Here is a 25,286-nt window from a genome sequence, read left to right as displayed (position 1 = left end):
GGTAGAAAAAGAAGGGCGGGAGATGGAGGCGGTCGCGTGACACCGGAAGGCGGGCGGAAGCGTCGCCACGCTGCCCAATCCGATGCGGCCGCCTGGGCTTGGAGGCGGGACCAGGCCATCAGCCTGGCCTCCCATTCGCTTCTCGTTTGTGCCCCGCCTCCCGACGTCCCCTGTACTGCAGACCCGTCCCCGTCCCGGCCCCACCCGCCAAGGGATCGCGGGTGCGTGAGAGAGCTCCGCCTGCTTTTCGCTTTCACAACATTCCCTGGTGGCCCCGCCTTCTCAGCCTCTCTTGGCAACCGTCTCCTGGCAGACTCTGCGGGCTCCGCCTTCTCTGCGCTCTTTGCCGCCTCCGGCCCCGGCCTCCCAGGATGCAGCGCGCAGGCGGGAGGTTTGGAGCCGCGGGACGCTGCGCCTGCGTGGGACGTCGGAAGTTTGGCGGCTATCGGACGCAGAGCCCCGCGTGCTAAGGTAGGGCCGGCGCGTCTTCTCTTCCTTGGCTTTCGCGGAGGGAGCGGCGGGACTGGGTTTGCTCTCCTTGGCACCCCCCCCCCCTCATTGAGGGAAAACGGGAAGGAAGCGGGCTTCCTGGGGCTTGTGTCCGTTATTCTATGGAATGATAACTAGACTTTAAGTGCTTACTGTACTCGGGGATTTCGCTAGAAAGGTTCCTCACCCCTGCAGCCTCTTTCCCACTTCCAGTGTGAGATACTTAACCAGGAATGTCTTTGAAATCTTTAAACTAAAAGTTATATAAAGTTGAGATGTAAAGCATCTTGCAGTTTAATTCAAGTGGTTGTTCTCTAATGGGGGTAGTGGGTGGGCGATTTTGCCTCCCAGGGGACATTTGGCAATGTCTGGAGACATTTTTGGTTGTCACAACTTGGAGGGGGCCTGCTCCTGGCATCTAGTGAATAGAAGCCAAGGATACTGTTAAATACCCTGCAATGCGCAGGACAGTGCCCACGACCATTCTCTAGTGCAAAAGGTCAATAAGTGCCGAAGTCGAGAAAGATTTAGATTTATAACATACTAGAACAAATTTCATGGTTGTCGGTTAAAAAATTGAAAGGAAGTAGTTTTGCATTCAATAATACTCCCTTTTTTAAAAATTGAAAGATACTGAAAACTACAAAGAAATTGTAAGAACAGTCCCCATATTCCCACCATCCGTAGTCAACCATGATTGACACTTTAGCGTCTTTCTCCCCAGACTTTTCTTTATGTTTACATTTTTTGTGGGGGAAAATGAACACATTGTTTAAAAATTATTTGAATAAAAATTATTGAATTATTTGTATTAAAAAAAGTAACATTTCAGGTATAGCTAGAGTCTCCCTCTGGCTCCACTCCCCTGCCCTGATATCTATCCCCTTCTCCAGAGTAAACAGTCATGAGGGATTTGGCATGAATCTTTACAGCTTTCCTTTTTTTATTTTGGACCAGACTGCCTAGGTTTGAATCCTTGCCCTGTCACTTCCTATCTGTAGGTCTTTGAGAAGATCCCTAGGCTCCATGCCTCAGTTTCCTCATCTGTAGAATGGGATAATAGTGCCTATGGCATAAGGATGTCATGAGGAATAAATGAGTTAGTCCAAAGTGCTTAGAACAATACCTGATGCAGAGAAAGCCCTCAAATGTAGCCATTGTAGGTAAACAGAAAATGTATAATGCTGTTTTATGTGTTTTGATTTAGATAAATAACATACTGCAGTATACATTTTTCTGCAACTTAATTTTTTTCATTTTATTTTTGAAATCTAGCCATGACGATATACATAGGTCTAATTCATTCCTTTTAACTATAGTATGATATTCCATCAGTATTTATTCATTCCTCTATTGGTGGTCAATGAAGTTTTTACCAATTTTTTTTATTACAAATAGCACAGTGAACATTCTAGACAATGTCTTTGTGCGTTGTGTAGGGTTATTTCTCTGGGTTTATATTGCCTTCCAAAGTCACCTCTCCCTTTAATTAAGTACTCATAATTATCTCTTAATTGACGGCTCTGCCTCCAATCTCACCTCACCCCCATCTTCAACACTGTCACCAAGATCTTTATAATTCAGAAGAAATCCTGTGATTCTATTTTTGAAATCTTTCGGTGGTTTATCATTGCTTAGAGAAAGTTAGAAGTCCTTAGGATGACATAGAAAACCTTATTTACTTTAATTTTTCCTGATTTCTCTTAGTGGGTCGCCATTCCCCCACGTTCGCCTACATTTCAGTTACACTAGGTATTGTCGGGAAAGGGGAGATTGATTCTGGGTAGGCCCCAACAAATGACTTCTAGTTATATAGGTAGAAAAAAGTTTTTAAAAAGCAGACCTATTCTGTAGTTGTTTACTCAGGTAAACAATGTCCTATATATTGAAAAAAGGACATCTATTGGTATTATGCTCATAGGATTATGTTTAATATTATTAGGTGAAATTTTCAGTTGGGTGTCTGATTCTACTTTTTTTCCAAAGATGCTTTCTGTTGGTCACAGTTGATATGGTTTCTTAGAGACTGTTTTAAGATTTCATCTGCAGATAGTATAGTGCTCTTTTAGGATCTTCTTGAACCAGACCAGCAGTTTATTTAAAGAGTTCTGAAATTTATAATGCCCAAATTAATTTATTAGCATTTAAAGGGAGCATTGCTTATTTGGTCAGAGGCTGGTAGAGAAGGGTGGATGAGGGTTATGATTTATTGCCAACCTACTGTATTTATGTTAGCATATATTATTGTTTTTCTGGTATACTCACATTATCTGTTTTCATTTTATGTATAAAATATATACAGTCAACTTTGGTGTATGGTATTACAGATCAGGAAAAGCTCAGATTAATTATATAGTGTTTTATAAATAATCTGCTTCCAAATTTCTCCCCCCCACACCCCCATAGCTGCAACAGGAGGCAATACTTAACTAGTTTGAGTTACCTGTTGTTTTCTGCAGCCACTGTTGTAAGGATACTAAGTAATAAGTCAAATGACCAATAGGCTGGAATAGTAAGCCTGGTGTCCTGATAATCAGGGTTTGATTAATCAGGGCTTGTTTATATTGGTTTAAGAACCCCTAAATTGAACCTTAGTTTCACTTGTTTCCATATTATTGCTCCCTAAAAAAAGAAAATTACTTCTTATTCCGTGGGCGTAAAGGTTTGTTTTATGAATATGTCGGGGGAAGAGGGAGAATCTCCCTCTGCCCTTTCCCTTAAGGTTCTTCTGGCTGGCCAAATAATCAACAAGACAGGTTAGCAGGAGAAAATAATACCAAGTTTAATAACATGTATACATGGGAGAAAGCAGGGACACTGCGTTTCTCAACACAATAGCAGAAATTCTCGTCTTAAATATCATTTTCAGCCAATGACAGAGGAGGATTTTGGGGGTGGGGGGAGTCAGTTACAGGAGATTACCACTAAAGCACAGTAAACAAGAGTAAGGTTATTGTGCAGCTCAAGGCCTCACCTTCCACATTGATAAGTCACTAGAAATGAGCTCATCCCCCTCTCTTCTCCAAACAGAGAGGGAGATACCTTTACAAATGGAGATTTCCCTTATAAATGTAAATGATTGTCTGGCAACTCTTCCCAGGGTCATCCAGAGAATGTGGCCAGAGAGACAGAACTTCTGATAAGAGGGGCTTGTTGGTGCCTTTCCTATTGTAACATTTACCCTATGTTATCTTTACAGCCATCATGATAGATCTGTTCCAGGAAGGAGCCACCATGTCAAATTTTTTAGGCAGTTAGTGGGGGAGGTCAAATGTCCTCAGAGAAAACAACCAAGGTAAAGAGAGAGATTTCAGGGTGGCCAAATCTTGATCTCCCACACAGCTAAAGGCGAGGAGCGTGTTGGGGGTGGGTAGTGGCCTGGGACTTCAGAGGGCAGGAGGACAATTCTTTTCGGGGTCATCTATAGATAATGTGGTCAGGGAGAGACAGAGTTTTTGATAAAAGGGGCTTGGTGCCCCTCCCATTGTAACATCTATTTTACATTATCTTTACAGCCATCATGATAGAAGATCTGTTCCAGGAAGGAGCCACCATGTCAAATTCTTTAGCCAGTTAGTGGGGGAGGTCAAATGTCCCTCAGAGAAAACAATCAAGGTAAAGAGATATATTTCAGGGTGGCCAAATCTTGATCTCCCACATAGCCAATAGAATACAGCAGAAGTGACAGTGTGTGATTTCCAAGACTGGGTCATAGAGCACTGTGGCTTCCTCACTGACCTCTTCTTTGGATCACTTACACTGGAGAAAGCCACCTGCCATATCATCAAGTCACTCAGGCAGCCCCATGAAGACGTACACACAAGGAGCTATGGCTTCCTGCCAAGAGTCAGCAAGGGACTGAAGACTTTTACCCACAGCCATGTGAGTGAGCCTTCTTGGGATCAGATCTTCCAACTCCAGTTAAGCCTTTGGATGACTCAGCCCCTTGGAGAGATCCTCAGCCAGAACCATCCAGCTAAGCTGCTCCCAAATTCCTAATCCTCAGACATTTTGAGATAATAAATGTTTGTTGTTAGAAACTGCTAAGTTTGGGAGTAACTTATTATACAGCAACAGATAAATACACTCCTCTATGGCATTTATTTTTTTCAATTAAATTGATGATATTGTTTTTAGAATTTCATGAAATCTATTACCTGAAGCAACTGGAGATACTGTATCATAATACAAACTAGCAAAAGTCACTGGCTTACCGGTTTGTTGCTAGGCAATTAATTTAATGCAAAGATCTGGGACAATAGGTATCACAGAGCAGTTTCAGCTTCATTAGCAAAGAAGGTAGGTAAATCAAAGGTGTGGCTTTTACTTATGCAACTATCTTTTATTTTAAAGGACACATATTAGTTTATTACATCAAAACGTATGAATAATAATTTATTTCAAATTTCCCGCAGACATGTCAGGTCTCTTAGAAGATTTCTAAAAAAGGAAAACCATTAAAATGATATATTCTGAGGTAAAGATCTAAGAACTCATTGTCTTTTACTACCTGCTCACTTAAAGTTTTTCAGATTTCTTAATACTAAACACAACCAAAAATAACTTCTGTACAGAAAAGGATTTTGTTATTTTAATATTAAATGTCACAACTAATGTTTAATAAACACAATATTCTGGTTCACCAATATTCGAGTGTGATAGGAGTAAGGAGAATCTGATTGCTAAAAGGTCAATAGAATTTCACCCTTTACTAAAACTTAAGAGTATGTAGTGTTGCACCTTGACAAAGTTATGATTTCAGAAAATCAGGCCCCCTACATTCTGTTCTTTTAATGCTATCACCAAGTTCCTAAATTAGAAACATCTGTTTGCCAACTCTGTTCCAGTTGCCACTACCATAGTTCAGGCTTTCATCTCTCACTTAGGCTGAGATAAAAGCTCAATTGGTCTTCCTTACTTTAGTCTCTCTTCCCTCCAATATATCAATTTATTTATGCTACCTCAGTATACTGTTCTAAAACACAAACTGTCCCCTAATTCAAAATCTTTGCATGCACCTTCCCCTCCCTGCCCCCTACACCTTCTCAATAGATCTATGATCCTTGAATTACTACCTGGAAAGATAGATGTCAAACACCATGTATTGAACATATGAATGATGTAGAGATAAAAGGTTGCAAATCATTGCTATAAGGCTTAGCATAGCACTCAAAGCTCTGTTATAATCCTAATCCAACATGCTTTTAGCATGAGCTCTAGGCAAAAAGTAAATTTATTCTCAGAGACTTAGACTCAAATAGATTTAAAAACATAAATGACTGTTCTTTGAAAGGTCATTATTTTTCATTTTTAAATACTATTGCAAAAACATGCACATTTTCAATATTATTTTAATGGACCACCTTCAGAGTTAAAAATTAGAAGCTATTAATATTAATTAATTTATGGAGATAAATTTTTTTCCTCAAACTTTCTATAATCTCAAGGCTTACTGAATTCACATATCTGTGTATATTTGTTTTATTTTATATTGACGCAACATCTGTTTTAACAGTAAAAGTTCTTAGCATATATTTGTGGGAGATCAAGATTTGGCCACCCTGAAATCTATCTCTTTACCTTGGTTGTTTTCTCTAGGGACATTTGACCTCCCCCACTAACTGCCTAAAGAATTTGACATGGTAGCTCCTTCCTGGAACAGATCTATCATGATGGCTGTAAAGATAACATAGGGTAAATGTTACAATAGGAAAGGCACCAACAAGCCCCTCTTATCAGAAGTTCTGTCTCTCTGGCCACATTCTCTGGATGACCCTGGGAAGAGTTGCCAGACAATCATTTACATTTATAAGGGAAATCTCCATTTGTAAAGGTATCTCCCTCTCTGGAGAAGAGAGGGGGATGAGCTCATTTCTAGTGACTTATCAATGTGGAAGGTGAGGCCTTGAGCTACATAATAAACCTTACTCTTGTTTACTGTGCTTTAGTGGTGGTAATCTCCTGTAACTGACTCCCCCCACCCCCAAAATCCTCCTTTGTCATTGGCTGAAAATGATATTTAAGACGAGAATTTCTGCTATTGTGTTGAGAAACGCAGTGTCCCTGCTTTCTCCCATGTATACATGTTATTAAACTTGGTATTATTTTCTCCTGCTAACCTGTCTTGTTGATTATTTGGCCAGCCAGAAGAACCCTAAGGGAAAGGGCAGAGGGAGATTCTCCCTCTCCCCCGACAGCGGCAATACTTAAGCAAGCAGCTTAGACAAGACAGAGGGACTAGTTGCTCATTTCTGAGCTTCTCCCATGTATACATGTTATTAAACTTGGTATTATTTTCTCCTGCTAACCTGTCTTGTTGATTATTTGGCCAGCCAGAAGAACCTTAAGGAAAAGGGCAGAGGGAGATTCTCCCTCTTCCCCCTACAGCTAGAAGCAAGTCATAATGACCAGCCCTCACTCAAGGAGAGGAGAATTAAGTGCCACTTATTGATGGAAGGAGTTTTAAAGAATTTGTGAACATAATTTTAAAACCACAAGTGATGTATTTGGAAATTAGACAATAAGGTGTGGCATCTCCAATTTGAAAGTAAATGCTAACTAATCTAGTCTGCTTTTAAGTAGAATTGCCTCTAAATCAAAGTCATTTCTATAAAATGCAAGCTACATTAAGTTAAATTTGTAGATTATGGTTCAGTGATACTTTTTTCTAATTGGACTATTGGGGTAGACTTTTACAATGAAAGAACAAAACCTAAGCCTTTGGAGTTTGCTTCTCATTCAGCAGAGGAAAACAGTATTACTCATAAATGACCTAGTTTTCATTTATTTCTGAAATAGTTGAATTCCTGGTGTAAATGATCCACAAGTAGGAGAAAAGAGAAAGAATGAGTTAGAGTTATTTATAGTGGAGAGGGACCTTTCAGCATTCACAAACCATTAAGTATGCAACTATTCCTCTGAACTTTGTAAGGATAGGTACTATGTAAACCAGAGCTGGCCATGATGATGATAGTAGCTCACCTTTATTGAGCACTTTCTACGTACCATGTTTTATTTCAAGTGGGTTATATTAGTTAATTCCAATACTTTGTGAGGTAGATACTGTTACTACACCCCATTATATAGATGTAGATGTGAGGCACAAAGGGGTTAAGTAGCTTGCCCAAAGTCACACATCTAGTAAAAGGCGGGCCCAGCATTCACATGGCTCTCTAACCACGTGCAATTCTGCTTAGCATGTGCTAAGCATTCAGTAACTGTTAAAAGGAGTGTCTCAGCATATATAGCCACTGAATAAAGAGAGCTCAACATCTTTTTCTTATATGTGTGTTCAATGTAGGGTTTGTTCCTTTGTTCTTTATTTTACCGTATTAATTTTCTAAAGTTGCCTTTCTTATAACCAATGTTTAGAGTAAGAGAAAGCATGCCAGGACAGTGTGGTAGTTAAAAATGTAGGCTCAGGAATCAGAGGGCCCCTCTTCCCAATCAAGTGCCTTTGCTCATTAGTGTTGTAACCTTGCAAAATTTTCTGACTTCCGTTAAAATAATGTTTTCTCATTTAAAAGATGACATAATAAGAATACTTACTTTAAAAGAATAATTATAAGCATTAAATGAAATAACACATATATTGTACTTGGCATATAATAAGCATGAATAATTGACAGCTGTTATTTAATTCTTGTGTTCATTATAGTATTACTAATCCTCTATTTTTTTCTACTTTGAATAAGAATAGTGACTTCCTTAGGTCATAAAACTGCATGGTTTTTGCCAAGTGAGGTTTAAGATTTATTTCTATTACTCCTATGGAGATTTTTTTAAACCATGTTTAGCATCTCCTGTTTTTCTTTCTGGGCTTTCATTTTGGCTATAGAGTCTTTGTGACCCCCTGTCTCGGAAGCAGGAGCCCAAGCGCCTGGGCTGTGGGAGCAGTCTAATTTGAATCATTGACTGACTGAATTGTCATTGTAAAGGGGCTAAGCCGAGAGGAAGAAACCTAGTTTGAGGCAACAGGTCAGAAAATCAGGAAACCAGATTAGGTTGGTAGATTTGAAAGAGAGACAGAAATGGAACCCTTAAGAAATTCCATGAGCCAGAAAGATGTCTACAGTCACTGAATAGAGCACTACAGCTTTTAATAGATGCTGCTAACATATTTAGTTATCTTTTTGATGTGGTTCTTTGCATTCTTTGCAAACTGTGTTTTTTAAGGCTGTACAGAAATAACATTTGGGATATGTTTTTTGATAAGCGTGACATTGCTAAGATAACATAAAAAGCTGAAAAATGTGAACTTAATAACATTTATCATTATGATACTTCTTTAACAGAAACGTGTGTTTTCTTTTCAACGCTGCCTACTTGATGGCACTTTTTCTCATTTTAATTTTAGGTTTAAAAGCATCGACTGGAATCAATTTGCATTCGAAAATTGTACCAACACAAAGACTTCGTATTGTGGAATGACTAGCAAACAAGCAATGTCATCTAACGAAGAAGAAAGGCTCTTGTGTTATAATGGGGAAGTCCTTGTTTTTCGATTGTCTAAAGGAAATTTTGCAGATAAAGGACCTGCAAAAATACCCATATTACATGTCAGAAGAATGGTATTTGACAGAGGTACAAGAGCATTTGTTCAGAAATCCACTGGATTCTTTAGCATAAAAGAAGAAAACTCTGATTTAAAAATTGTGTGTTGCGGCTGTGTGTCAGATTTCAGAAATGGAATTAACCTCCCTCATATTGTGATACAATGTAATAAAAAGAATAACGTTTTCAAATATCTTCTACTATTTCTTCACAGTACCAATACATTTGAAAAGCGTTTGAGTTTTCAACTAGGCCACGAGTTGCTGGATGGTGTAAGGGTCCTTAATGGCCCTTTAATTTTATGGAGATATGACAAAACATTCTTCTATATCTCTTCCAAAACACACCAAGTTGTTACTGTGTCTGTTAACTTTTCCTCTATTGAGTGGGCAGGGGAAATTGAAAATCTAGGTATGGTTTTATTAGGACCAAGGAGATGTTCTTCAAACCAAAAGCCTTCAAAATCAGATTATGCATTTCGGAATACCAAGTTTGGTGTATACTCCCTTGAAAACGAAGAAGTAATAAGTGATACATACATTATCCCTCCTGCTTATAGCAGTGTGTTAACTTGTGTGCATGTATATGCAACTGAGATGGTCAACAACCAGTTAAGAATGTCTCTGATTGCCCTTACTCAAAAGAATCAGCTGATTTCATTCCGAAATGGGACTCCTGAAAGTGTGTGCCAGCTTCCATTTGGAGATCCTTGTGCAGTTCAACTGATGGATTCAGGTGGAGGAGGCTTCCTTTTCGTTGTATCCTTTAGGTCCAATGATGCATGTGCTGTTTGGAAAAAGAACTTTCAGGTACAGTACTTATATCATTCAGTTGGTGTGATCTTAGACCTATTAAGCTTTCTTACAGTTCTTCGAGTTTATCCTGTAGTCTTATTATCCAAATCAATTGTTAGTGCTGCATTTAAAAGAAAATCATATATTACATCATTCTTTTTTCTTAAAGTTATCTAAATACTACCTGATAAAGGTTTTTCCTTGCCATTTTGAGTCATAAAACCTTTGAGTGGTTTGGAAATATATTTTGTTTAATATAATTGTTTGTCTTTTAGTATAACTATTTCTAATTTTTATTAATGTGATAATAATTGGATGTGTATTTTTACTTAGAGTAAGATTATTAGTAATTTGACTTGTTAAGCCTTCCTAGAAAACTCAAATCAGTTGTTTAACTTTTTAACAATTGGCAATTATCTATTTAAACTTGAAATCTAAAGGAATTGCTTGAAATGCATCATTGTCCCTTTAAAGACAAATAATTGTTCTCCAGAACAGTGATGTGTTAATTTTTCTAAAAACTGTTTCTCAGAGAATTTTATGTCATATTTTGAAACTCAGACTTGTCCTTTAAGCAAGCATTCACATTTTATCTACATGGAGTCGTGTCTTTTAATGTAAGGTTTGGAAATTGCTTTAAAATACTCACTGGTATTAAGTGTTCAATAACAGGTAAAAAGGCACAGAAAATGAATAGGCAGTTGGAGGTTTGTAACTGGCTGTCTCCACCGATAGTATTTCTCTGATTCTGATTTTTTGGAAACATTGCATCCTCCTGCCTTAAGATATATATCAGCTCATTCAATTATGTGATATGAAGTGTTTTTAATTCAAGATAAATAATCAGGGCCGGCCCCATGGCTTAGTGGTTAAGTGCGCACGCTCCACTACTGGCTGCCCGAGTTCGGATCCCGGGCGCGCACCGATGCACCGCTTCTCCGGCCATGCTGAGGCCGCGTCCCACATACAGCAAGTAGAAGGATGTGCAACTATGACATACAACTATCTACTGGGGCTTTGGGGAAGAAAAAAAATAAAAGGAGGAGGATTGGCAATAGATGTTAGCTCAGAGCCGGTCTTCCTCAGCAAAAAGAGGAGGATTAGCACGGATGTTAGCTCAGGGCTGATCTCCCTCACCAAAAAAAAAAAAAAAAAAAGCTGACTTAAAAAAAAAAAAGATAAATAATCATTTCTAGTCAGAAATGTCTCTTCCAAAAGTAGTTTTTTTAGTATGTTATGCAACTTTTTCAGTTCTTGTGCTACTTTGGAAAAAAGCAGATACTGCTTTACTTTGTGCACCCTGTTCGTTTAATTAGAGGCTCAACTAAAATTTCTATCATTGTATTACCACCTTGATATTGATAAATATTTTGGGAAGTTCGAAAGGCATTTTTTTATGTGAATCATTACTTTGTGTGTATTTGTGTTGATGTGTATGGAAATGTCAGGTTGAAATTGTGTTTTATCAGGCTTTGCCTTGTGAATTACCTTTGTGTTATTAGGGATTATGTAGTCATATTCAACCTCTGTAACACATAGAGGACTTAAATTCTCAAAAGGAAAATAATTTGCAAGCTATCCTATTTTTTTTCCAAAGCAATCTTTTAAAAGCACGTTGTACTTTTACTTTTATTTGAAGGTTACTTTTATTTGAAGGTTATTTGGAAGGTGACATTTTCTGTCTTTTTCTACTCTCTTTTACTTTCAAGAAATGGTAGGGGGAAACATCTAGTATAGCTTGTAATCCTTATTGGGGTCAGGGTAATGGAAAGAATACACTTAACCTGGGTTTGAACCCCCTGAGCCCCTTTCTAGTGTTACCTTAAGGAATATACTTAATTTTTGTGAATCTGTTTTCCATCTTTATGAAATTGGGATTATCCGGCCTCTGAGAGGGGAGAATTAAATTAAATGACATTGTAAAGTGTCTTGCACAGTGCTTGGCACATAGGAGAAGCTCAGTAAGTGGTAGGTCTTATTATGTTAGACAAGGGCTAGGGCTGTCATCAGTGACTTGTAGCTACCCAGGGTCCCTTATTCACCTGGGTAAGGAAAAACAATTCCCTCACGCTTCGTTAATTCAGTGAAATATTGTCCTTATTCACTTGAAGTGGGTCCCCTGCTTGGAAACTATAGAGCTCTGCCGCTAACATGTTACCCAAAGCAGACTAGGGTACTCACTCCCTGTAAGTGGGCCTGTAACTGTTGGCCTCCCTGCTTTGAGATTGCGTTCTAGGGTTATTTGTCTACAGTGGACCACCATCCTTTCCACAAGTTACTTCCCTGAGTCCCCACTGACGTGCTCCTCAGGCTACCTCTTCAGGGATGCTGTACTTCTAAGCTGTTCTCAAATGCCCTGTATTGAAAGCTCTGGAGTCAGACCCTGATATCTAAATGCTTCTAAATTGTCTCAGTAACCTTGCCACTCTGGGAGTTTTGCAGCTCCTGACTCTTTCTTGGTGTTACATTTATACTTACTGACTTTAAAAAAAATTGGATATAGCTTAGGGTAAAATATTCAGTTACTTTAAAAACAAGAATAAAGGTTAAGAATCTACAAATAAAGGGGAAGAGGAGGTAAGCATGCAGAAAACATGGGTTAACGGAAGTAATTGCATTTGAGCAATTATGCTTAGTTTAGCAGTTAAGACCAAAAAAGTAAATGCAGCAGGTTTTACAAGTGAATGGAACATACTATAAAGGGAAAAAATTTTTGAATGTTGAGTTCTGAGAGAAATTTCCTGTTTGTGGTATTATGTAACAGGTTTTGAATAATAAAATGAATACATTATTGAATAATAAAATGGTGTCTTTAGTAGCAGTTTTCCCCCAAAATGGAAGAAAACAAAAGAAGCGGTCTTCTTTTGGGTTGGCTATGGATTCATCCATGCATCCATCCATCCTTTTACTACCTCATTCCATAAAGGAATTAAGACAGCTTACAAAGATAGGTAAAATACAAACAAGCATAAATTAGGATAAAAAATGAAAATCAAGGTTAGTATATTCTCAGATCAGCCCTTCGTAAAATCCCCGGGTGTAATGTTTAATCCAGAGAACTGGGTCTAGAGAAATACATGATTAGCTCTTCTCTTCTTAGGCTTTCTCTCTTGAGTAGAAATTGTCTCTGCCAGTTTTGAGAAGAATCTACGTAGCAGGCATTTCAAAATTGAGATCATTGTCAAGTACACCTGAAACATATTGGTGTGTTGTCGATATAAAGAGGTTAATATGCTCTAGAGGTGTGCTGTCTAGTATGGTAGTCAGTAGCCACATGTGGTTATTCAACATTTGAAATGTGGCTAGTCTGAGTTAGAATGTGCTATAAATGTCAAATACACACCCGATTTCAAAGACTTAGTAAAAAATGGAAGTAAAATGTCTCGTTAATAATTTTTATTGATTGTATTGAAGTGAAATAATATTTTGGGTATATTGGATTAAATAAAAATATAATAAAATTAGTTTCACCTTTTTCTTTTCACTGCTAGAGAATTTTCTTTTATTGGCTACTGGAAAGTTTAAAATTATATATGTGCCTTGCATTTGTGGCTTACCTATATTTCTTTTGGACAGCACTATTCTAGAGCTATAGATTGCAAATGTGTGTGTGCATGCATGATGCACAGCTCTGTGGTGTTTGCATGCCGAGCACATTCTTATTACTAATGTCTCTTCACATAGTTCATTATGCTCCGTGATACTCATGGCGGGGGTGGGAGGAAGGGAGGATATGGGTTTAGAAATAAGCTTCCTTCCTACTTACGTGAAAAAATCACTGCTTTGGATATTAGCTTTTCTGCCTGAGGGAGAAGGGGTATCGGATCTCCATGGTGTTAGTTTTCCAGGGGACCAATCTGGAGGTTTTCAGCTTTATGGACCTTTATGAAGTTGTCTTCTATTTTAAACTTGGAGTTTCACATTCAGGTATAAACTGATCAGATCATTGCATTAGGCTAGGATGGTTCTAGGTGCCCCATTATTAGGATCCCTCCCCTTCTGTGCCCCTGATAATGGCTATGTTCTCCCCCACCAGGATTTAGGGCATTAAGTTCATCTTGACTCTTAAAGGTTATTCTGCTTTGAGAGCCTTTAAAGTGTCTACTAGTATCTTCTAGTTAACCTACTGCAACTGAATTCCTTGTGTAATTAGTCTTATCATGGATATATATCCACCAAGGCTTTTGGTAGTGAGGGTCGTCCTTAAATTAACCGTGTTAGAGAAAGAATCTTCACTAAAGTTATTCATGAGAAATATTAGAATTTCCAAAATATTTAGTCATGAGAAGTGTTAGAATTTATAAATTATAATAAAATTTAATATAGAAATCAGGAATGTGACAGTCCCATGATAAACATTGATGAAATATTAAATTTAAGTACTTTGCTATTTATAAAGTTGTTATAACTACTTATGTTTTCTAATCCCCCAATATCTTTATTTTATTTTAGTTTTTAGTGTTTACACTACCGTTTTCATTACTTTGTTTGTAAGATTGAAGATGACAAATTACAACTACATGCAACAAAAGGGTTTAGTTTATTTCACATCTGATTTTTTTTCCTTCTCTATTCCTCCTTTACCACCCTCTTTCTCTCAGGTTGCTGCTAAGTGGGAAAAAGTTAGCTTAGTACTGATAGATGACTTTATTGGAATTGGAACTGAACAAGTACTGCTACTTTTTAAGGACTCCTTGAATTCAGATTGTCTGAGTTCATTTAAAATAACAGATCTGGACAACATAGACTATTCAGTAAGTTCTGTTTACTTTTTATACATTACTTTAAGAACCATTTTAGAAAATTTGAGTGCTTTAAAGCTTTCGACCCACCATTTAAATATTTGTGATTTCATACTTAAAAACTCTTTAAACTTTAAAAATACGTACATTGAGGGGCCGGCCCGGTGGCGCAAGCAGTTAAATGTGCGCGCTCCACTGCGGCGGCCCTGGGTTCGTGGGTTCGGATCCGGGCGTGCACCGATGTGCCACTTGTTAAGCCATGCTGTGGCAGCGTCCCATTGTGAAGTGGAGGAAGATGGGCACGGATGTTAGCCCAGGGCCAGTCTTCCTCAGCAAAAAAGAGGAGGATTGGCATCGGATGTTAGCTCAGGGCTGGCGTTCCTCACCAAAAAAAAAAAAAAAAAAAGAAAGAAAGAAATACTCAGATTGAATCTTTTAAATATATACAATGACTCTCCTTTCAACAAATGTTATACCAATTGGCTATATTTCTGATATAAATTTGGAATATATTGTGGTCACTCAAGTGACAATAATACTGCAAGTTAACCTTTTGCTTCTGAAAACCACATTTTATACCAATAAACATGATAGTTTTGGATTAATTAAGGAATAAAATGAAGTGAAACTGCTATATTAAAAGAAGTAACAGTTCATAATATCTTAAGGTCTTGGGCATAAGGAAAATAATACTCCTGAAGTTTCAAATCTATATAAAATAGCTCTGAGCCTTGGTTTTTTTCATTAGTAAAATGAGGATAATTCTTATTTTCTTTATTTACTGGGATTTTATAAAAATCTAGTAAGCTGATACTTTTCAAAGCAGTATGAAAAATGTTAAGTGGGTGTTAATAGTGGTAATAATAGTAATTTTTTTCTAGTTACAAGAAGATGTTGGGGAAAATATATATTTTGTCTTTTATGTAATAGTGTGTAACATGGAAAACTGCCCTTTGGATAAACTTTAATTGTATTTTGTTAATCTTATGGATTTTCAGTTTTTTTTCAAAATTTCAGTTTTAGTGTATTTTTTTTATTTATTAGACTGAAACACTAGATTGCAATGAAGATGACTTGTTCGAAGAAATACAAGAGAATCGTTATTTGGTGATCCCACCTCTGGAAAGAAGATTGAAAGTTAGTGTCAATGTTTGCTTTTTTTGCTTTTGCTTTTTTGGATTAGTGCTATTCTAAATGAAGGAAAGAACGTTGAAAGAAATATCCTTAAAGTATAAGCAACTCAATGATTGGGAAAAAATAGTATTTCAAAGGATCTTTACCTTTTCAGTACCTCTGTAAAAACTATTATGACATTGCTTATAAATGTATCGTCCAAAAATGATACCTTTTTATAGTATGTGTAAATTTAATAAGCCTCATAAGATAAAATATAAGTAGCTCACTTTTGAAAACACATTCTTTTTGGTCTTTAGGATCAGTATACCATAGTGTCTCTTTTAAAGGAGCAGCAAATATGATGAATCATATCTGTTCCAAACATGAACAGGTTTACCCTTTAGTTTTCCATACAAAGCTCTCTAAAAACGAGTTTTTGTTTTTTTCCAAATGTAGAAAGATAATGCACATTACCTGTAAAATACTCAGACTATGCAAAGAAATTATAAAAAGGAACTAACAATTACCTATGATTCCGCTGCTGAGATATAATCAGTTTTAACACTTTGGCATGTGTATTCTTGTAGATTTTTTAATGAATACATGCAAATTTACATGGAAGTGTATTATAAGATGCATGGTCTTTTGTAACCTGCCTTTTTTCATTCATAATATTTTCAAATATACAGAAAAGTTCAAAGAATAGTACAGTGATTATCTCTGTAGCCCCCGTGTGAATTCAACTATTGTTACTTTTTAAAAAATTATATTTGCCTCATCTGTTTGTGCTTGTGCGTGTAGAGTACAAGTATGTGTGCATTTTTGCAGAACCACTGAAAAGTTTCAGATATTATAATACTTCACTCCTATGTGTTTTAGCAAGAGTCCCCTAAAAATAAGGACATTCTCCTATGTAACCACAATACCATTTTGCACTTAGAAAATTAATAATGACCTCTTAATCTTATTTCCATATTCAGATGCCTTCAATTGCCATGAAAATATTTATAGCTGTTTTTTTCAGGATCCAATTGAAGTTTACACTTGCACTTGATTATTATATGTCTCATTTTATCTAGAATAATGCCCCCTCCCCCCCTTTTTTTTAAATGACACTAATGAAGAGGTCAGGCCAGTTGTCTCTCCTTTTGGATTTGTCTGTTTCCTTGTGTTGTCATTTAACTTTTTTCTCTATCCTTGGCAAATTTTTTTTAATAAAGGGCCAGATAGTAAATATTTGTACTTTGCAGGCTCTTTTAAAAATTCTTTGCAACTATTTTTAATTATTAAAGTGAATTCCCTAAATGCTTATGAACGTGTTAGATATTAATGTGAACAATAGATAAATAAAACGTCATAGAGGACATAGAACCGTAAAGGAAAAGATCAATTACATTAAAAACTTCTGTGCTCTGAACAAAGTAAAATAAATAAAAATAAAAATTATGTAAAAAGAAATTGTAACGTGACAAAGGATTAATTACCTTAATGTAAATATGCATTCTGAAACAGTATTGTTGAGAATGTAAAGTGGCCCAGCCTCCTCAGGGGGAAACTTGTTATAGCTATTAAAATGTGAATCACATATATCTTTTTACTCTCACAGTTTTACTTCTAGAAATCTGTTCTAAGGATATACTTGTACATGTAAGCAAAGATGATTTTATAGGAATGTTTATGTGGTATTTATAAACAACAAAATTCAGTCAAAATCTAAATATCCATCATTTGGAGTATGGTAAATAAATTATGATATACCTGTACCATGCAATACTATGCAGCTGTCAAAATGAATAAGGTAGATCTTTATACTGACTTAGAAATGATGCCTAAATAATTTAATTTATGAAAACATGACTTTCAGAAATTCCACTTCTGGTAATAAGTCACCTAATTTATTTGGACCAACTTTCCTGATAAAAACAACTTAAAATGATAGTTGAAATATGTTTTTAAAAGCTTCGAAAAGCTGAAAATATAAGAATAAATTATCAGGCCAAACTCTGAAAGCTGGAACCCAGAATGATAAACAGAACACTGATGCTACTTTTGCTCTGGGACCATTTGTATTTCACCTAAAGCAGTAGTGCCCTAGGCACCTGGCAGAAACAAACATAGAATCTTCTCTCGAAAAACAGATTTATTCTAGGCCTCTTATAAATCTCACAAGTAATTTTTCAAAGAAAATGAGCCACCTACAGAATAACTAAGCACATTCACAGAAAATAACCAAATAGCATTTCTATAAACTAAAAATACATTGAAATAAAAAAACATCTCAACAGATGAGTTTAACAGTTGACTTAAAGAGATGCAGAGCAAATAAGTGAACCAGACTATGTTAGAAAAATTATCCAGAAGGTAGCACAGAGACAAAGAAGGAAAATGCGAAAGAACCGTAGAGGGAAGTCAGGGATATATGGAGATGGGGAAGAGATAGTTGAGTGTCCATTTTGTTTCAGGTATCCCCATCTTATCACTAGCTCTCAATGTGGATAGAAACATTTCCAAGTATTAGAAGGCCTTTTAGAGATTAACAAGTCTACCCTCTCCCCCATTTTTCATAAGAGTAAGCAAATGAGAGCCAGAAAGTTTTACTTGCAGAGCTAGAACTAGATTCTGTTTCACGGTTCTTTCTCCTATGAAATTTGTTTTCCAGCCAGTTGTCGGAGGGGAAATGGGGAGACCAGGACCTCGGAGAAACTTGTGCACATGTACAGGAATGTTCACAGCAGCATTCTTTGTAATACTCCACAAAGGGACGTACCCCAGAGGTCTCTCAGCAGGAGAATGGAAAAGTAAATTGGTATAGTCATATGATAAAATACTATAGAGCAATGAAAGGTGCAAACTACAGCTACTAGTGACAAATGGAAAACTCTAAAACCTAATACATACAGAATGATTCCATTTATAAAAGGTACAGAAGCAAAACACACAAAAAACAAAGTATTCTTTAGGAATTCATACAATGGTGGTAAAATTATGAAGACAGACAAGGAAGTTACCTTAAAAGGCCAGGGTAGTGTTGCCTCCAGTGGAGAAAGAGAGGGTCATGATTGGGGAGGGCCCACGGGCCGCTCCTGGAGTGCTACTTTTTGATTTGGGTGTTGTTACGTGGGTATTGACTTCATTAATAGTCTGTAAACTATTTTTTGTATTATGCACTCTTCTGCGTGTATGAGAGAGAAAAAGAACAAAAAAGCAAGGTCTGGCGTCATGCAGTGCAGAATGCTCCTGTATTTGGTTTTGGGTGGGTTTTGTTAGTTTGTGGGGAGGAGAAAGAAAGCATTCCTTAACATATACATGGAAAAGTTCTGGAAAGGTAAACAGTCTGTTGGTTGTGCAAATGGGATTGAGGGTCTAGGAAGGGAAGGTGAGATATATTTTTATGTCGTTTGAATTTTTTGCCATGTGCTTATTTTCATAGTTTTATGATGAAACTTCGCAACATAGAATATTTAAGTAGTCTAGTGATTCACCATTTAGTCCTGGAGTGGGGGGTATGTTGAGGAGAGTAGGGAAGAGAGAACAGGGATAATTTCTGAGGGTGCCCTCATTTTCAATCTGCCCACATGGTCCTCTCTTCCACTCTGTACCCCTTGCACAGTCTCAGGTTTGACTATCTATCTCTGATGGGTACCTTTCCCTTCCCCTAAGTCACAAATTACTCAGCAAATGAGTGATGGAGTATGAATGATTTGGAGCCCACAGAACTAAGTCAACATAAGGAGTTTTAAAATATTAGCTGGATACTTTACATACTTTGTGCAATGAGGTAAGATATAATTCAATCTTCACTCTCCAACTTTTATTCATTGGTAAAAAGAAAAAAATTTACCTGCCTTAAAAGGTAATTTAAAAGAAAGGAATTCAAAAATAGGATGCATATTGTTTTTTCAATCTAGAAAAACATGTTATATTAAAAGCTGGATTAATATTTAACCAGTCTCAGATATCCATCTGAAATGAAACAGCTTCTATCATAGGTTCAATGATGCGACTCTTTTAAAATTTTAAGTAGCAAAATATATTTCATGACTGTTTCATCCTTAGTGCTGAAATCTTATTTATCCTGTGTAATAGACGGAACGGATTGCTCTATCCCCAGTTCAGAGCCACATTTTTTTCCCCAGTAGTTAAGAGTTGACCCTAGCACTGAATTTATTAGCACAAAAATAAACTTGTGGCAGGTTGGAGGCTGTTACCGTGCTATCTTTAAAATTTTGCTATAAAGGTTATATGAACAGAGAATTTCAAACAGTATCAAATTAAAAGTGACCATTTCTATTCATAATGATATCTTTTGCTTTTTGAAGCAGAGATTATTTCAACAAGAAAAACAGTTTTCTTGTGGGGGCAGAAGTGTTGGTAGGCCTTGATTTGTATTCATACTGATTGGACTTACTCATATTGATTGATTACTTAACTCAGTGATGAAACAGATACTAATACATTGGCATGCTCTCAGTTTGTATCTTGCAGTTACTTGCTGTGTTATATTCCTTTGTAATTAGAGTCTTAAAATGTATAAATTAGTTTTGCTCTGAGAAGTATTCTCTGCTTTTCTATAGAAAAATGAATTAATAAGCAAATTTGGAGAATTAATAAGCAAATTAATTCAGGAGTACTTCCTGAATTAATAGTATGTCAGGTTTCATTTGAAATTATGTCTCTGGCAATGATTTTTCTTTCTACTTTACAGGTTGATTTCATTTCTATTCAGGAATTACAGCGGCATCTCTTGCTTAAGGAAAAAATGATTTCAAAATCTTACAAAGCTTTAATAAACCTGGTTCAAGGGAAAGATGGTAGTACATCAAGTGCAGAGGAGGTAAAATTAATCCTGTGACCATTTTATCATTTTATGAATTGAAAATCTACAAGCTATTGAAGAGTTATTTAGATTGGCATACTGGAATATATTAGAAAATGCTGCTCAATGGATCTGGAAGCAAAGTGGCAGAAATTATAATGGTGGGCTTTTATGACATTGAAAAATACTTGATTAAGAAGCCAGTATTTTACTAATTTGCAAATTATTCTGTAGGATATTAAAGTCTCAGTTATCAGGAACTTTGGGGGATAAGTCCTTTTGTTTAAAAAATATTTAACTATTAAACTTTTTTATTTGTATAGTTTGAATAGAAATTACTCCTAAGTGAATTATATATTCTCTGATTTCTTAAACAGACTATACTGAGCATTATTTAACTGTGTATTGGTGATGACATTATTTCATCATTAGTATAATAATCATTCTTTTAGTCTGTTGCATGGTTCATTTCTAAGGATATTTGTTTTTCTAGTTAATGGCCCTAAATTGCTATGCTGTTTTAGTCTTATCTCTGCTTTTTATAATTTTACTCTCATTTTCCTTGTGGTTGACCATCATAAGAACTGCTTCAGGTACCTTGCAGTTACTTATGCCAGTACGGTAATGTAGAAAGTTAGAGAAAACTGCTTTTAACTTCATAAAAAATAGTATTTATGCACATTAGTTTCACACGGAGAAAGCGTAGCAAAATTACAAATCAATCAAGAAAAGCTGGACATAGAGAAACTTGATGTTGCATTTTACTCCCTCAAGTCACTTTAGTACCTAGCTCTGACTTCCTTTAAGATGGACCATTTTTGTAATGGTCTATGCCTTGTGTCTGTATTTCAGTCTTAGCAATATGAGGATTTTGGTCCAAAATATGATTCCATTAATGTAAAGAACATAACAAAAGCACATCATGTTGCATTTCTGTATTACTCTTCTAATCTCCTGGGAAACCTCATGAAAGTCATTGTTGGAAGTCTCCCCGGTTCCCTTCCCCACGTCACCCCAACGATTTTGCAAGTATCAGAAAAGGGGAAGAAATGTTCAGAAATTAACACGTTGAGACCACTGTGTGCAAGGCACCGTTTTTGACACTTGATATGGTTAATTTTAAAAGCAATTCTGGCAAGTAGTAAAAATTTCCACAGGTTTCAGATGAATAGCCTGCCTCAAATCTCACAGCTACTGGCAGAAACATCAGATTCCTAGGAACTTGTTTAGTCCACTGTAATGTAAGTGCCCATATCTTTTTTCAGTAATTACCACAAAGAGGGGCTATAGTATAGAGTAACGGTTAAGATAGAGCAAGGGCTCTGGAACCAGTCTGCTTTGGTTCACATCCCAGCTCTGCCACTTGCTAGCTGTGTGATCTTGGGCAAGGTACTTAACCTCCCTGTGCCTCGTTTTCCTTATCTGGAAAATGTAGATAATAATACTACTGACATGGGATACTAGTGTTATTGTGAAGGGTAAACAAATTTATACATGAATGACATTTAGAATAGTGTCTGATATATAGTATGCGTTCAATAAGTGTTGTATATTATTATTATCAATACTCCCCCTCCTCTTACTACTACTACTATTTCTATTGTTATTATAAATCCATATGTGTGTGGAAATGAGTGAGTAGGGCCTAGAATTTAAGAATAAAATTTTAGCAATAATCGATCAGCAGTCCAAAGATAGTTTAATCAATTTTGTTCATACAAAAGTTTACATTTATAGGTTTAGAACAAGTCACTGATAAAATAAAGACTGGATTGTTTTCAGCATGCCTGGGGTGCATATTGTCAGATTATTTTTCAAAATGGACTCCAGGTTTATATCCCTGCTGGCTCTGTATTGGATACCCCATCTTGGTTCAATCAGGCCGTGCTTCTTGATCTGAATAGATAGTTAGTTATATGTGTTTTATAAATTTTATTTTAGTGAAATATGTATAATCTATAATGTAATATATTATAAATGATAATTTGTTTTAAAATACGTAAGCCATAAGACCTGGCCAATTCACCTTTTTTTAGTTTTGCTACATTTGGTAGTTTTTTTGTAATTGGTTATTTGAACATGTTTTTCTATAAGGAATGTCTTGTTACTCTTTGTGGTAAAGAAGAAAATCCTGTCCATACCTTGGATGAAAAGTTATCAGACAATTTTCAAGATTCGGAACAGCTAGTAGAGAAGATATGGTATCGTGTAATAGATGATAGCTTGGTTGTTGGAGTGAAAATCACATCTTCTTTGAAGTTGTAAGTAAATTCTAACATGATAACATTATTTTGATGCTCCAGAACAGCACTATCTAGCAGAAATATAATGCAAGCCACATATGTAATTTTAAATGTTCTATAGCCATATTAAATAAAGCAAATAGAAACAGGTGAAATTAATTTTAATAATATTATTTCCAAAACATTATCATTGCTGAGGAACAAACAATATTCTGTATTAAAAAGCAGATTTCATTCAAGTCATTTAGGGGAGTGTAAAATGCAATTTTTACTTTAGAGGTGTTTGCATTCTAAATTATTACCAAAATAAACTCTTTAAAAAAATGAGTAGTTTTTTTCTTGTTTAAAAAGAAAGAGTGAAATAAACCTACCTTAAAAATAAAATCCAGGTATTATTTTGCCATTCCTTTCTGTTAAAAAAATTACTTTCTTAAAGTCCAGCATATTTACAATATTTTTGATTTCCTATTTGAAGAGAAATGCTATTACAGGATCTTTAAAAATGTGTTTGGCTTTTATGCTTAATTTTCTAATACATTTTACATTTGAAATGATGTTTCCTAGGAAAAGAGAGAATAAAATTTTGTTGTTGTTTGCATGGCATTTAATCATCTATTTATTTGATTTTAAAGAATGAACTTTTGGACTAAACCGAACTCTGGATTTTTTATAGGTCCCTGAATCAGGTGACTTTATCGCTGTTAATGGATCAAGCCCATAGCTCCAGCTTTCAGCTTATTAAGTGTCAAAATAGGGTGATCAAGTTGAGTAGGGATTCCGTCCCAGCACCAAGCTCAGTGCCGTATGAAAGAGGATCAGAGGCAAAAAGGATCAAGTTGACTGGTCATAGTGAGGAAGAGGAAGAGGAAATCTTTGTTTGCAAGCAACCATCTGAGAAAGAGTGTGTACAGATAATTACTGCTATAACATCTCTTTCACCACTTCTAGCATTCAATAATTTTTATTGTATTGTGCTGCTACAAATCAGGAAGAGAAAAAGTGGTAACTATTTTGAAGATCATTATATTCCGTGTGGTAGACTTTTTATAAGTCTAGAAGATCTTTCAAGTGGGAAATACCTAGTGAAATTGCCAAAGAAGAAAACTATCGGTAATTTTTTGTTGGTACTTTTTAATCATATACCTAATTGAGTCAGAAAATTTTAAGAACTCTCTTTTTTTGATAATGCACAGAGTTTAATGACAGAGCTTGTGACATGTTTTCTTGTAGAACACGTGGAAGATCTCTTTGCGCTTCTCACAGCATTGCGCAAAACTTGTTTTCAAATCACATCACCCAACTGTGCCCTGACTTCAATGAAGGTGTGGCTCTTAGAACGCATGAACTGTGAAGTAATCAAAGAATTTCCAGAAATATGCTTTTGTAAAACGCCAGGAAGTTTCTGTGGGACACTCTTCAATTGGAAACAGAGAACACCTTTTGAAGGGATTTTAGTAGTCTATTCCAGGTAATGCACATCAAATTGGAATTAGTCCACAGAAGTTAGGGTGTATGTATGTGGTGAATATGTGGTCCAACAGCGGTCGCTACAGTAGAGTTTTGTGCCATTGTGGGACATGTTCAGGTCATTGCTTGGTATAGCATGAATGGACAGGTGGCCTCATTTAGAAACTGAAGCTGTTTAAATTTTGTGTTTGTTTTTTGCTTTTTTTTTTTTTTTGTCGATCAGGGCCTAATAATTATTTTAAGATTTCCCCTTCTCCCTCACAATGAAATTTAAAAAATACTGATCTTATTACTCAGAGAAAAAAATTAATCAGGAAGCAACCTGATTAATATTAACTGACTTGGTGTAGGATATGTATATTTGATTGCTACAGTCTGAATTATATTAATGATCACATGCATGCATTATTGGTTCTGTTCATCGCTAGAATGTTTATAAATGAATATTAATTGATTACTACAATACGTTGTACACGACCGCTTGTGCTGACCTGAGTTTTGTAATATTGTGTTTGGTTTTTTGTTCCAGGAATCAAACAGTTTTGTTCCAGTGCCTTCATAATCTCATCAGAGTTCTCCCTGTAAACTGTTTCTTCAAAAATCTAAAATTAGGAAGTGAAGATTTGCTAATTGATCATTTGGCATTAAGTTTGGAGCAGGAATTGGTTACCCTTGGTTCTCTTTCTTCTGCCTTCGTTAAAGTTGAAAACAACTTCGTGCAGAGGTGTGAAGCAAGCAAAGAAAAGAGTAGTGATGTTGTGACTGCTTTATCAGACAGAAAGGAAATCATCCATACCTACAGAAAAGAACTTCAGAGAGAAAAGAAGGAAGCATTAGGGACGAACCTAAAAGTGAGTGGTGCCCTTTACAGAGAAATGACTTTGAAATTAGCTGAGGTTCAGCTGAAATCAGACCTTGCTGCACAGAAACTGAGTGGTTTATAATTACAATCTCATTTTGATTGTATTTTAAAATATGTTTTCCCTGTCAGAACGTTTTGGTTCTGCTTGTTTTCATTTTACATTATATGCCTCCTTTGTAAAAGTATTGAGGCTTGTTGTAGAAT

At 36.2% G+C, this 25,286-nt stretch overlaps 1 protein-coding gene across 2 annotated transcripts; it reads left to right on the top strand.

Annotated features, from left to right (window-relative positions):
* Nucleotides 1-317: 317 nt before the first annotated feature.
* On the top strand, nt 318-25,286 carry FANCB (FA complementation group B). Of its 2 annotated transcripts, XM_058535464.1 has the most exons (10): nt 318-471; nt 8,846-9,851; nt 14,438-14,590; nt 15,623-15,715; nt 18,354-18,500; nt 20,400-20,528; nt 22,605-22,771; nt 23,427-23,863; nt 23,984-24,221; nt 24,750-25,286. In XM_058535464.1, the coding sequence occupies exons 2-10, from the start codon at nt 8,916-8,918 to the stop codon at nt 25,162-25,164; spliced, it is 2,715 nt and encodes a 904-aa protein (XP_058391447.1). In that variant the 5' UTR covers nt 318-471; nt 8,846-8,915; the 3' UTR covers nt 25,165-25,286. The 2 variants fall into 2 exon arrangements, with proteins under 2 accessions (XP_058391447.1, XP_058391448.1); XM_058535465.1 differs by lacking the exon at nt 18,354-18,500 and having other exon boundaries at nt 320-471.

This window comes from Diceros bicornis, chromosome X (genome assembly GCF_020826845.1).
Source record: "Diceros bicornis minor isolate mBicDic1 chromosome X, mDicBic1.mat.cur, whole genome shotgun sequence".
In the NCBI taxonomy this organism is placed as follows: Eukaryota; Metazoa; Chordata; class Mammalia; order Perissodactyla; family Rhinocerotidae; genus Diceros; species Diceros bicornis.
This window is presented reverse-complemented; position numbering and strand designations above follow the sequence as displayed.